We start from the raw sequence: 14,785 nt of genomic DNA on the forward strand, positions 1-14,785 counted from the left end.
TGTGGCCCCCACCCACCTCTCACCTTCCATTGTAAGTCATTGGGTGGATCTACACACCAGGAAGAGGGGGACACTATAAATAACTCAGAAATTAAATCATTATAACAAAAAGAGGAAAAAAAAACACTATGGAAAATTACGGAGAAATTTGTTTTTACTCTCTGGTGCCATCTGGTGTTGGATGTTTATAGCACACTCAAAACAGTGTTTCCATACTAATGTCTATTGCTGAGGTACCCTCTGCAGCACCCTCTTGGCTCGACACCCAGTATGGGTTAACCAGATGTGATCCCCTAAACCTCGCTCTGCTAGAAGAGCCTCAGAAGGGCAGCTCAAGGAATGACCTGCTGCCTCCCTTGGCCCAGCTCCAGATGCTTGGAGTTGGAGAGGTAATGGCAGATCATCCCTGGCCAGTGCCAGGGCAGGAATAAAACTTCATTCACAGAAAGAGGTTCACAGCCAAGAGGTGTCTTGAATCCAGGTCTACCTTGTCTGACCCTTTGCTACACCACACCTGCTCTATTTATTGCATACCCTTTTCTGGCTTGTGGGTCCCCCTCTCCTTTCATATGCTGCAGTTCCCTTGTACGAACCTGTGTGAAAGTTTTTTCGAATGGAGACTGAACTTATGCACTCCTATGCAGCTGTATTGAACATGAAGCTAATGGGTGTCACCAAAATGTTACTTTATGTTAAGATGTCAAAACGACTCGGTAGCCTGGTTCGGAAATCACACCAAGCCAAACCATGGCTTAGCACAAAGGTGGGGTCCAGCAGAGGCGGTTTCTGGGCAGTGCAGCCGGTTCTGCTTCACTGGCCACCAACACTAGAGGGTAGTACAGGACTAGACAACTACAACAAAGTGAATTGAGCAGGATGGAAGGTGAGAGGCAGATGTGTGTGCCAGATTTTGGCCTTGCACAGAGTGTCGCTGAAATCTGAAAGACCAAAGTCTGTCGCTAGGACCAGGAGAGGAGATTGCAGCTGCTTTGCTCTTCCCCAGTCGTTCTGCTGCTGCACAAAGCCATGGCTTTGCTTAGTTTAGTATGGCATCTGAATCTGGGTTCATGGTTTAAGTAACCATGGTTTGCCCTGTAGTTTACAGCTTGTGGTTTGTCTGACTAAACCACAAGGTTTGAACAACAAACTCAGCCAAGCAAAGCCATGGTTTAGCTAAGCTCAGCAGTAGAACACCCAGGAAGAAGCAAAATTCTTCTCCAGAAGCCTGCACATTCACACGGAGCAAAATTATGGCTCAGCATGGCATGCAAACAAGGCCAGTGACTTTGCATAGCCACCTAAGACATATCCACTATCTAGCAATTCTCTCCTTTTCCTCTATGTATTCAAAGTACAGCTGCATTGGAGAGCCCAATGGGTTGTGTTCAGCATTTATCATTTTTTTTCTGGTAAATGTCCACTGTATTTTTTAATTTTAATTTTTGCATTAAGGAACATACTACTACTGCAATTTATTACGTACCAGTAGTAGTAGTAGTAGTAGTAGTAGTAGTAGTAGTAGAAGTAGTAGTAATTTTGTTATTTATATCCCAGGTTTCCTCAGCTACTCTGAGCAGCTTCCAACAGGACATAAAAACACAGTGAGACATCAAACATTAAAAACTTCCTGATACAAGGCTGCCTTTAGATGTCTTCCGAAAGTTGTGTGGCTGTCTATCTGTTCCACATCTGACAGGAGGGCGTTCCACAGAGTGGGCGCCACTACCAAGAAGGCCCTCTGCCTGGTTCCTTGTTAGCTCACTTCTCGCAGTGAGGGAACTGCCAGAAGGCCCTCGGAGCTGGACCTCAGTGTCCGGGCTGAAGGATGGGGGTGGAGATGCTCCTTCAGGTATACAGAGCTGAGGCTGTTTGCGGCTTTAAACGTCAGCACCAACACTTTGAATTGTGCTCAGAAATGTACTGGGAGCCACTATAGATCCTTTAGGACTGGTGTTACTAGCCTAGCTGCCACATTTCCAAGTCACCTTCAAAGGTAGCCCAACGTAAAGCACATTGCAGTAATCCAAGAGGGAGATAACTGGAGCATGTATCATTCTGGTGAAACATGGCACAGGTAGGGGGTCTCAGCCAGTCTACCAGATGGAGCTGGTAGATACAGAATTAACCTGCACCACCATGAATAGCTGTGAGTCCAAAATGACCCCATAGGCTGTGCACCTGGTCCTTCAGGGGTACAGTTACCCCATTGAGGAACAAGGAGTCCCCCATACCTGCCTGCTCCGTCCCCCAGAAACAGTACTTCTGTCTTGCCGAGGCCACAGGGTGCTGCCTTATTGAGCCAAAACACCAGTCCATGTAATTCAAGAGGTGTGGCCGGAAGGTAGCTTTCTGGGTAATTTGCAGTAATCATTGGCAAGCGGATTCCGACTCCCAACTGCCTTTAACACTACCAACTTTCCACACCTAAATTAGGTGGCTGAAATGAAGAAAACTGACCAGGTGTGGATTTTTGTGTGAATGGACTGTGAACTTAGTTCAGTTCTAGTGCTGCTAACAAATCCCTAGGCTGAAATGAACACTGCATTAATTTGAATGAATGTCTTTTGCAGATGGCTACGGGCTATGGTTGGGAATCTTGCAGTTCTGGTAAGTAGGGATGACACCAATGGGTTGCATCTAATACTAAGTCCTGCTCAAGAGTAGACCCACTGTAGTCAATGGCCATGATTAAATTAATGGTTCATTCATTTCAATGGGTCTCCTGTGAGTAGGCCATAGTTGGATGCCACCTAAAGTAAATCAGGCGAGCCTGTGGTCTGCACAGCCCCTGGTGTACAATTACCTAGAGAGTCCAGGATTTAACTGAGGTTTTTCTGCACTGCAGAACCACCGAGCTACAGCTCTTCTTTTCTTCATTGCTGCATAGGCGACAAAATTTTTTTTAATTTTATGAATGTGTATTTGTTTCTTCAATAGGAAACAAAAACTTACAACAAACAATAGGGCAAAACAATAAAAAATGCTCAATAAAGTGTTACAGTTAAAATAAGAGTCCTGCACCAAAGGAGAACACCAGATACTCAGCTCTAAACTTCTTTAATCCCTGTGACCAATGAATCTTTTCCAGAAACCTGGTGTATCCCCCTAGGCTAGTGGAATAGGATTCTCCAGTCAATTAGCAAAGCTCTGGGCAGTTGCCTCTGAGAATTATCCATTTTTTTTACTGTACTTACATCCATCCTTTATTCCCCACAGCTCTTTAGGGGATAATTCTTGATGGGGGGGGGGAGGGTGGAATTACATGATTTCTTTTCATTTATATTTTAATGTGTTTTATTATTCCAGAGTGACCTCTCTTTGGGGTTTGGCAGATCAGAGTACTTACAGTAATCTTCCGAGGACTTCCTCATTACCAACCACCATTTGCACTCAGAGCAATGGAAAGAATTAAAAAGCTCATCTAGCAAATGAGCAGGGATGCCTGCACATATTAGCATGGATCCAGGTAGCTCTTCAGAAACCCTGTACCCCAATAGCCAGCCTTCAGTTTGGAAAAGAAGCACATTTCTAGCCATAAAATATTGTGGAGAAAGTGTGTGTGTGTGTGTGTAGACCAGCCAAAGCTTTTCAGAAGCCAGTGCAACTTTGAGTGATCAGATGTTTAGCTTTTGTCTGGTGCTTCTAGCTGGTCCCTGTTTCTGCAGATGTCAGTCCCCACGCCTTCCAGTTGGTGCACCACTCAGTTGGTGCAGGTTCAGGCAATCACCAAGGCAGAAATGGAAGACCATCATGCATGCATACATGCATGCAACCAATCTGCTCTTAACTCCAAGTGCATGGGCCCAGATGCAATGGGTGCAATGCCATACCCTCCAAGTGTCCCAATTTTTCCAGGTACAGTCCCAGAATTACGAAAGCCATCCCAGCTTCTGATTTCATCCCAGAATGTCCCTATTTTCCCCACCATGCCACCAGCACTGAGCTCGGGGAAGAGGATGAGCCGGCATTTGTCCTGAGCAGTGGCAGCAGTGGCTGCTGCATGGCTTCTCTATGACGGCCAGCATCCTCCCTTGGGCAGCTAGTAGCAGCTGCAGGAGAGCAGGCAAGGAGAAGGAGAGGCTGCTGCTGCCACCAAGGCCCAGCCCCACAGTGATGTGCCAGCTCGGAGGGACAGGGCCATGTTGGATGGGGGGAAAGGGGGAGCAGAGTGCAAAAAAGTATTTATTTTTTGTGCTTTGTGCATTCGTGTCTAATATTGCCCCTTTCTAAAATTTATTTATTGGTGTGTGTTTTTTCTTTTTTTGTAAATCTACCAAATAATAAAATAAAATAGGGATTAAGGGTTGTTTTTTCAGAACGGTGGAGGCCGTGCATGCTTGGTCCCGTTGGTAGCGGTCTCCCTTCTTCTGATAGGAAATGCTCTGCAGGGACACACACCAAAAACTGGGGTTCAAGGAGGGTCAGTTGGAGGTGGGGAGTGAGAAATGTCATCTGAGGAATGTCGGAGGATATGCAAAGTTGGCGTAGGGGGCAACTGAGTGATCCTTGTGACTTCTTGTTTGCATTTATTACTGGGAAGGGGGATTGTAGCCCTCCAGTTGTTATTGGGCTACACCACCACCCCCATCAGCGCCAGCCAGCATGGCCAGGTTCCCACATCCCTGCATTAAGTGGGAGGGGCTGGGCTTGCCAGACCCACACACATCAAGAATCCCTGTATAAAAGTGGGGCAGGGGCAGAAAGTGGGGAAGGGGAAAGCATAGGGAGAGTGGTTAGTGCTGCCTGCCGCTGCTGCTGCTGCTGCCGAGTGTGGAGCAGAAAGCATCCACAGCAAATGAGGAGACCTGAGCCAAGGCAGCAACACCTTCCTCTGCGTCCTTGCCATGCTCGCTCAAGAGAATCCCCACTCACAAGCTCATCCTCCCACCTCGCATGGAACAGAAGCAGAGATTATGGCAAAACACACCATGATGACGTACTGACAGGGCCAGGCCGCCCATGAGGCAAAGTGAGGTGACTGCCTCAGGTGGCAGGATCCGCAGGGGCAGCAGACCCGGCTTCCAAGGAAGGCATGGCTGCCATACATTCCTTGAAGGCTGGAGCTGCTGCCTGCTCGGCAGTGCTCCCCACGCAGCCTCTTCAGCGGCTTCTTGGAAAATAGGAGGTGCTGCTGGTCTCCGCCTACCCATAGGGAAGAAATGGCAGGGGCTGCCCTATGGGATGTCTGCATCCACCCACCATGAGTCAATGGCAATTGATTCCCACTTCAGCCATTGAGTTCAGCCATTCACCCCTTCTTCCATGATGCCATTTTGTGGCCTGCCTCAGGTTCCATGATGTCTTGGGCCAGCCCTGAGTACTGACGATGTGTAAGATTACGGCAAGTACCTTACCTGCCTCACGGGGCCGTTGTGAGGATAACATGAGGAAGCGGGCGAACACCTTGAGGGACATTGGAGTGTAAATGTAATTAACAAATAACGAAAATAAATTAAAATGCCCCATTTCCCTACAAGTGCCTCTGTGGGCCCAGGAGTAGAGCAGTGAGTAGGTGTATGCTTAGGGGGCAGGTTAGTGAAACTCCTCTTTCCTGTGGCAGCATTTCACACTGAGTAATTACCTTTATAACTGAGAAGAGAGCTTTCTTTTGTGGCAGGCCATGCTGACATAGGGGTGGCAACTTGAATAAAATATTCGGGGGCGGGCGGACATAAGCCCCACTCTGCATAATCGATCTCAAGATACAGCACACACACATACCATTTGAATGGCAATGCCCATCAACTTCTGGGGGGGGGTGGCCCCCTCAAATATTTTATGGGGGGCCTAGGAGATGGTTCCTATGCCTACAAGTAATGTAGGCTGCCCACAATCAATGGGGCTGTGGAGGTGGTGAATGAAGATCAGGGTGGGGTGGGGTGAGAAGTTTGTGAGCTTCAGTGCCCAAAAATCGGTTAGGAAATATGAGCTTCAGAAATAAAGGGCATGCGTTTCGCTTAGTAATAAGAAACCTCTATATTTAATAATACGGGGTTGTTGTTGTTTTTACATTTTACGGTTGCTCGTAATGGCAACTGGTAATTAATTAATAAATATTTATTATTTATTTGATTACATACGGATATTTTTTTAACATCCCTAAGCACTTGAGCTTGATGGCAGCTTTATAAGCTCATCAGGGAAGCCAACAAGGTTTGGGAAATCCTGGTCTCCCCTGACTGACAGCAGATCCCAGAGAGAGAAATATCTGCCTCATCATCTGCTACCTGATTCTTTTGGAGCCTTCTAGATGCAGAACATGTGCTCTGCCACTGAGCTATGGATTTCTGGTGGATTTAACCACCACATAAAACTGGTGGATCTCTGCCAGCACTGTGCTATTGTGGCAGAAACCAATGGCGTCACTACAGTGGTAGAAGCTGCAGGGCCCCAACGGGAAACCCTGCGGATCAGGCTCCAATTCCCTGCTTTGTGCACCAGGGCTTCCAAAAAGGTGCTAAGGCAGAACTACTACAGTCTCTCTGCCCTGCAGTTCTCAAAACCTTTTTCTAGCAACAGGGATTCAGTTTCCCCAGAAGAGTTGCAAGGCCTTGTGACCTTGCCCCTCTCCAAAAATAGTAAATGCCTGCAAGTTGCCTAGTATTCATTCCAGTTGAAAGTATTACTATTCTTACTTAAAATGCTGTTTTCTACAAAAACAAAAAAAGAATAAATGAAAACATGCAGTGACTGCAAATTTTTCCCTGGCAGTTTATTATGGTATGAAGGAAAAAAGAACATTTTGGTGTGCTTGAAGTGGACATTGTCATACAAATGGATGCTGATGTGGCCATTAAAATCTGATTACACAAAGTATGAACATTGCTGAAGAAAGCTTACAGTAGAACGGAATTCTTTTATAAACAGACTCTTAAATATACATTTAACAGGAAAAAACATCCAAAGTTAAGCTATTCGCGTTTATAGACATTTTATCTGGGAGGTGAGAAATGGAAAAGGGGGGGGGCAGGAAGGAGAGTCTCATCAAAAACAGAGAAGAAGATATGAAAGTTGTTTAGAACTAGGAACAGATAGCCTGCAAACTGCAACTATACACTGCTGAGGTGGGCAAGCCAGAAAGCGTTTCTAATTTCTGAAAGGCGACATCCATGCTTTCAGGCTTGCATGCTTTTCTGACACAGATAATTTTCTACAAAAGCACTTGGTATTTGTCACAGCCTTTCAGATCAACCACCTTCTTACCCTGTGGACCAGTTCACACATTACGCTTACATCACTGCTTGCTTACTCGTCACCTGGTGACTTGTAGCTGATGCAAGCGGCAATAATTATGTCTTGAGGTGATTCTGTTGCTCAGCCTGTGGCTCGTCCGTACATGCAACTCATGGCTTGGTGCTGTACTCATTCAGCGCAAACACTGGTTGTGTGGAACAGACCTGGGTCAACCACAGCCATAGAAAGAGCAAAAGAACAGTGTACGGGGTTGTTGGCACCTTCAGTCCAGCACAAGAGCTTGCCACAATGAGCTCCTTTATTAAGCAATTTGCTTGGATGAATTCCTGGGCCTGGTAGGGATTGAATTATTGTCGGCCAGATCAAAATTGATTTTTAATTCAGTTGATCTGTCATCTTAAATTTACACGGGCATGGGAAGGCAAGGAATATGGCAGTCCTTGCTTCCTGTTTACTCTGTTTTTCTGGACATAAAATATTTGATGCTGTAATACACAGTATTACTGAAACTAACAATTGCATATTTAGAACAAGATGTAACTCAACTCCTCTAACATACCAAAAAAATAGGAAAGGAGAGAGAGAGAGAAGAGAGAGAGAGAGAAGAGAGAGAGAGAGAGAGAGAGAGAGAGAGAGAGAGAGAAGAGAGAGAGAGAGAGAGAGAATAGTCTATAGGATATTTACAAAGAGTCCAGCAAAGAAGTATAAATACTTCCATATTTAATGTTTAGGAAAACATAATTTACAAAAAATATTCAACTATATATACAGCGCTATTTGAAAAATCTGGGAGAAAGGTGAAGAGTTAGTTGGGCAAGTTAATTAAGAAGGGGAGGATTTCTATTATTATTATTATTATTGTAAATGCTTTTTTTTCTTTTTCTTTTAGTCCTGCACAGATTATTTACATACCCATCAGCATCCCTCAAGAATCACACGTGTCCAGAGCTTTGTTGCCCCAAAATGTCATCTATCATTGTCAAATTATTCAGCCACTCTTCATCGCTGCTCCCGCTGCCGCCGCCGCTATTCTTCATGAGATTATCGATAAAGTCAGCCTCACAGCAGTTATCAGGCAGAATTCCATCGTTTTGCTGGAGTATGAAGTCGTACTGGGGTTGCATCTCAGAGGCAGTGCTCATTCTGCTGAATGATCCTGACGACTGGCCGGCAGAGCCAGGATAAGTTGGTGGGCCGACTGGGTGCGTAGCAGTGAGCTGGCTAAAACTGCTTACACCTTGCTGCATTGGCTTCATGACATTCATTGCGGCTTGCAAAGGTACTCTTGTCATATTGGGTCTCAGGTTCTGGTTATTCAGAGGGCCCAAGTTCTGTCCTGATTGTCCCATACTGGCTTTTTGCATCTGTCTGGCATGGACCCCAGGAGCAATCTGATTGGGTGGTGCCACAGACTGGGTAAACGACGGACCAGAGAGATTTGGCCTTGCATTCTGCTTCGAGAAGACAGCATTGCCAGAGAACTGCTGCATACTGGCATCCATCTGGCTTTGATTTGGCATCCTTTGTGACCACATCTGAGCGGAGGTGGAGTAGACGTTAGCCATTCTTTGCATTGTTGGCTGCCTCAAGTGCTGCTGCTGCGAAGTGTGGTTCGCTAGGGAACCAGAGGCAAAGCTGGCCAGCACCATGCCAGGCCGAACAGAAGGGTGGCCGTGAACTGTTTGGCATCCTGAACTCATAGCCAGGGAATTTTGGCTTTGCCGGATTGGGAGGCTGAATTCGGCATTAGATGGGTACATTCCTGGCTGCTTGCTGGGGCTGTGTGAAATCATCACCACTGCCCCAGTATTCTGGTTCACGGGGGACACCTGAGTGATCCCAGAGCCCAAGGAACTCTGCAACATTGCCTGGGGAGATGACATTATGCGGTGATTTGGAGGAGGAGTCGGCATGGACTGGGTGCAATCTGCTGGCATGGGCTGGGAAACGGCTGCATAGAGGAACAAGCAAGGCATTAAGTTAGGAAGAGTCTGGGCACGAGAGACTTTGGATTCTGCACTCATCATTTCAATTTTTTAAGCACAAAATATCATACAAATAAAACTGTCCCGTCTCCCCCCCCCCCCCCGCCATGCCACTTTTAACTGTTGCAATGCTAGTTTCTCTCTATGCTAAATAGAGTAAAGCTGTTCTGGTTTAATGGTTCAAACACAATTCTGCCCTAGAGACAAATTAAATGATCAGCAAGATGACAGAGTGCAACTCTTGCTAGGCTAAAGCACTTTGGTTTGCAGGTAAAGAGAAAATCTTATGTTTGAATGCTGCTCCGTGTAAAAAATTTCCTGCACATGGAGAACCAGCCAGTCAGGGATCAGCTGGGCCAAACTAGAACCCTCAGCTCCCAACAAGGTGGAAGCGTAACCTGGACATTCTTCAAACAAGTTTTAAAAATCAAACTATGCTGCTGCAGCTCAATTTTCTCTGCTGCATCTCGGTGATTTATTTGTTTATATTTATACAGAGAGTTGCTATATTCACATTTCACCAGTGGTGTGTAAAATTTATCCATACAATTTAGAATCAGTAATTTAAAATTGTGAAGCCTGCATTTCAAATATCTTAACTTTTTCGAATTCCACAGTTCAGCTCTAGTTTGCAAATGCAGGAATTGCATTATATGAAATTAGCTTTGCTCTGCTGAAGTCTGCGTTGCAGAACTCACAGTTCGGATGCTATCACCACCAGAACTTCACAGACTGGAACTGCACCTTAGGCATGTAACCCCTTGTATTTCAAAGGATCCTTCTTTTTATTAAGGGTCAGGCTGGCTTATGCAAATCAGAATTGGAAGGCACGCGAGATTTGCAAGCAGGATATTTACGTATTATTAAGTTTCCTTGAAATCCCTGAATTAAAACAGCACACACAAAAAGGGTCAAGCTTTCGAGAATATGCTCTCCAACTCCTTACCAGGAAACTGATTCATCAGCTGCCCCACAAAATGACCCCTCTGCTCAGATGCTACTCCCATCATGCTGTGCCTCTGCTTTTCCTAGGAGAAAAGGAAAAAATATTCACATCAAATACAAGGTCCACTCTTTTTCTTTATTAAGTTTCAACATTTTCAACATATACAATCAATACACAATTACAATTTTTTCTCAACTTCCCGACCTCGTTTCCCAGCGAGTGGTTGTTTCTCCCCTTCTGCTGCACCTTGTCACTCTCTTAAACAATCTCATTGGGCTGAGATCCAGTTAAAATGGGAAAGGGCTGCAACGGAAGGGTATTTTTTCCCCATTTCCCCCGCCCCCTCTGTCCTCTCACTCTTTCTCTCTCTGTTTCTCTCTTTCAGAAAAGGATGAATCACATATTAGTATTCTATTCCTTAAGGGCTGTTAGAAAGCACCATGATGCTTTGTATTTTAAATTGAATTATTGGGATCCCCAATGTTTGTGGGATGCAACGCATTATAGAGATCATGACCCCGTTCACAGGCCACTGTTGACTGCTGCTACAAAAACAAGCCTTTACAATTGGAATGGTGTGACTAAGTGACAACAACAATTCCCAATAATGCATGAACTCAAGGAATTGTGGTTTGTTCGAACTGTGGTTCATCAGTAAAAATTTCTTGTGGGTTTACATTTGAACCAGGCATAGAAGTTTGGTTTTTATTAACGTTAATAGGGATTGGGATATTATTTAAAGTATTTATAGGCTGCCTTTTTTGGGCATCACTGTCAAAAGGCAATGTGTAAAATATTGAGACAAGATACATTGTAACACATGTATTTAAACAGAAATAAAAGCAAATGAACTTTTTAAGCTTTCTAACACAGGTCCTAATCTAGCCAGGCAAACACATTTTGGCAGAGTGATTTTGGAACAAGTAACAGAAAGACCAGCTATTGATTTTTCTCCCCATATCCAGCAAGGTGGCCTGGGAAGGGAAAAGAGAGAAAAAACCAATCCAGAAAGTTTGCAGTTAAGAAGATAACCCAATGCAGTTACTCTATGGACATGCAACTGATGTTTACCGATGCTGTAGATGACTGGCTGAAAGAGCAGGGATAGGCCTATATACTTTAATACAGTGTCCACTCTGACTTTGATAGCCGTGGAACAAAAGGTTTGCATTTCAGTTCCTGCATCCAGTTGAAGAGCTGGTTTAGAGCTACAGTCCACCCATTAGGCAAGCTGATCACTTTGCTTCAGGTGGCAGTTTAGGAGATGGATGCGAGACCAGTGACCCCCTCAAGTCCCCTCTGCTGCTGACTGCCCCACAATGCTATTCTGCTGGCCGGCCAGCCAGCCAGCTGACTACTGCCAGCCATTACCCCCCCCCCCAAGACCCAGCTGCCTGTACCTTGGGAGTCTAGGAGCCCTGCTGCCACTTTGACACTGCAGCAAAGTGTCACTCCAGTATGCTTGTCTATGCCTCGGTCCCAGGAAAGGCCCTTCTTTAGAATAAGGCGTTGCAGAAATTTAGTGTGAAGGATTTTAACAGCATCTGCTACTGCCAAAATGACAGCAGCACCGGCCCTCTCCAAAGCCTTGCTCCAAGGAAAGAACCATTTGTTGCTGAGAAGAAGACATTGGGCAAGATGGCACAGAAGGAAGCAGCATGAGGAGGTGATGGGAGGGCCAGAAGGCTACAACTGGTGAATGGGGAGGCGGGGGTGGCAGTGAAATGTGTTGCATTGGCCCTGAATTCCTTTATTAATGAAAGGAAGGGGCTTTGTCACTTTGCTGGGCAACCTGTTTAAGAATGTAAACAAGATGCTCTATGGACATGCAAGGTCTCTCCAGGACTAGGGAAGTTAAGAGAGGGGAAACCACAGCTATTCCCCCACCTCAATTAAATATATGTGTGTTTTTCCTCCACCCTGCAATCTCATCCGAGAACTGAACATTTGTGCACAGAACTGAATATTTGGAAGACCTCTGTTTTCATTTAAACAAAAGTCAGTTTCTAGCTATGAACTGGGATGGGGAGCTGTAAAAATAGGCCCTGGAAGAAAGAAGTGTGGGCAGTGATTTGTAATTTCCATGCGTTTCAAGTGGGCAGTTGGTAGTTCATAATAAAACAAATGATGTAAATTAATAATTGGAAGTGTGCTTACTTGGAATAACTTCAAATCAGAACTGGTCTTTTCTGGTCAAATAAACTGGTCACCTTTAGCACAAGTTTGTGCTTTATAAACAGACACATAAGAATTGCACATAGTTTTGCCCACTGGGTATTATTAGACAGATCCCCAATAAGTTGTTTCATTGCCTTCCCTCTGAGACCACTGAGTACTGAGACCACCAGCTGGCTTCAATAACCATCTAGGAACAATCTATTTTGGTTATAATATACAGATGGAAGAGTGGGAACATATGAGGATAAAAAAGGTTAAAATACACACTGTGTTATGATTTAAAAGAGAATTTTCACGAAAAGATGTACTGTTGGTATCTAAGTCCTGAGAAGTTATTTAGAATGTATAAAAATTTTCCAACTGTTTGCTGGAAGTGTCAAGAACACTAGGGGATATTTTATTGTGCTTGGTGGACGTGTAAAAAAGCTAAAAACTATTGGATACAAATACACACATTGATACAGAAGATTATGAAGCTTAATGTTCAACTGAAACCCGAACTCTTCCTGCTGGGACTAATGGATATGCAACAAGAACAAGAGTATGCAATATTATTGCAATACATGAACGCAGCGGCACAGTTCTTATATGCACAAAGATGGAAGGACTTATTATTACCTACTATGGAAGAATGGTTATTGAAATTAATGGATTTTGCTGAGATAGCAAAGTTGACATGTTTAATTAGAGAAAAATCATTGTTGACATTTATTAATGATTGGAAGCCCCTTATGGGCTTTGTGCGCAAAAAGGAGAATGAGCTTGTGATATCTGGGCCTGAAGACTGATATAAGGTTGGTTTATGGAAATCAGAAGAGTTAGATGCTGTTACGGGGCAAGTTAAGTCTAGAAAGCTGATAGATGGAGAATCAGAAATCTTTTTTCTTCTTCTAAGTTTTTATGTTTAAAATGTTTGCTTTTTGGTTTTAACTTTTGCATATCACTTTTTCTTTGTTTCTCTTTTCAAGCTTTAATAAAAATAGCTTTTGTAACAAATGAAAAGAAAAAGGAAGCAGTCTGTCTCTTCTTTTCTAACCTCACTCCACAAACCCACAAAGATTTCATACGGCCTCTTATGAACTTAACTTGTGTCCTGTTTGAACACATCCATGCATTTGGTCACTGCTGACCTCCTCCTCCTCCTCCTCTGTTCTGTCCAAGAGGGAGAGGCTGTTCAAACCATCAAGCTTTCCTACCTGCCTTGCCCCAACCCATCTGGGACCCCTATAAGACTGCTTAAGTATTTACTCTTGCTCTCTTTTAATTTTCTTTGTTTTTTGGTGGGGAGTACGCTTTGCCCTTTTGGCAGGAACACAAATGTATCTTGGTTTTTTAAAATACCTTTGAGAATTAAAGATTTTTTTATTATTATTTTTAAAAAATAATTTGCATTATTTGTATTTGCAATGGTGCTGTTTGTTCTTTGTGAGCCACCTTGGGGGGCCCTTTTCTGGAGAAGAGGCTGCATATGAATAAACACTAACATAATGTAAGTTATTGGGAGCCAGTAAGATTTCGAACACCAGTACTGCTCGCCGAAGAAAGGAGGGCTGGTGAACAAAGTGTGAGGAAAGATGGCTCCCATTGCAGACTTCAATCAAGTACCACAACTGCTGAACTAACCCTAGGGGATAACAGCATTGCAATTTAAGTTCCATCACTCTGCCGTGATAATCTATAATCTGAAAAAGTCTCGTCACTTGAAATAACAGCCCTATCAGCAGTCATCTGGCTTCCCACAGAAACTAAGAGACCAACCTGTAGCTGCTGCTGCTGCTGCCGTCTCATTATCTGCTGCTTCAGTAGATGGTTCCTTATGTTACAGCCATTCACCAAAGATGAAGCTGGGACTGCAGGTGGGATTTCTAGCGGCTCTTGAAGTCTAGCAATGATTGCAGACGTCTGTTCATTCCAAGGAAAGGAAGGGAAATATATTTACTGTTTTAACCAGGACAAACACTATAATGGCATTTAGACCATCTGTCCAAACATTCCAGGTAAGACTGATGGAGTGGCTCTCAGTTCCAACATCACACCAAAGCACAGCTGTGCACCAACCATAGTTTAAAACCAAAACCATGGACTGAGCTTCCAATCAACCATGGTTTATAGCTTGTCTGCCTTTGCTTTCCTTTGGTACAGTTCTCCCATCTCTAGGTACAGGAGCCTCTAGAGGCAGAACCACCCACCATAAATATGATTTGTCTATTTAGAAATCACCCCAGCCCATATTTAAGCTTCCGTAATAATGAGGTATCTGAATTGTGCAACCAAGTTCCAGTTCCTGTCTAAGGGGCAAGTAAGAGCTGCTGTGCATACAGTGGTACCTCGGGTTACATACGCTTCAGGTTACAGACTCCGCTAACCCAGAAATAACGCTTCAGGTTAAGAATTTTGCTTCAGGATAAGAACAGAAATCGTGCTCTGGCGGCGCAGCAGCAGCGGGAGGCCCCATTAGCCAAAGTGGTGCTTCAGGTTAAGA

General features: G+C 44.4%; 1 protein-coding gene across 1 annotated transcript in view; it reads right to left on the bottom strand.

The window, feature by feature from the left end:
- Window positions 1-6,691: 6,691 nt before the first annotated feature.
- MAMLD1 (mastermind like domain containing 1) overlaps window positions 6,692-14,785 on the bottom strand; it is a 126,941-nt gene continuing 118,847 nt past the window's right edge. The window contains exons 3-5 of the mRNA XM_033137071.1: window positions 14,062-14,205; window positions 10,126-10,207; window positions 6,692-9,145 (exon numbers count right to left, since the gene is read on the bottom strand). Of these exons, the coding sequence (XP_032992962.1) occupies window positions 8,127-9,145; window positions 10,126-10,207; window positions 14,062-14,205 (1,245 nt within the window). The 3' untranslated portion in view covers window positions 6,692-8,126. The remainder of the gene's footprint in view (window positions 9,146-10,125; window positions 10,208-14,061; window positions 14,206-14,785) is intronic.

This window comes from Lacerta agilis, chromosome Z (genome assembly GCF_009819535.1).
Source record: "Lacerta agilis isolate rLacAgi1 chromosome Z, rLacAgi1.pri, whole genome shotgun sequence".
Taxonomy (NCBI): domain Eukaryota; kingdom Metazoa; phylum Chordata; class Lepidosauria; order Squamata; family Lacertidae; genus Lacerta; species Lacerta agilis.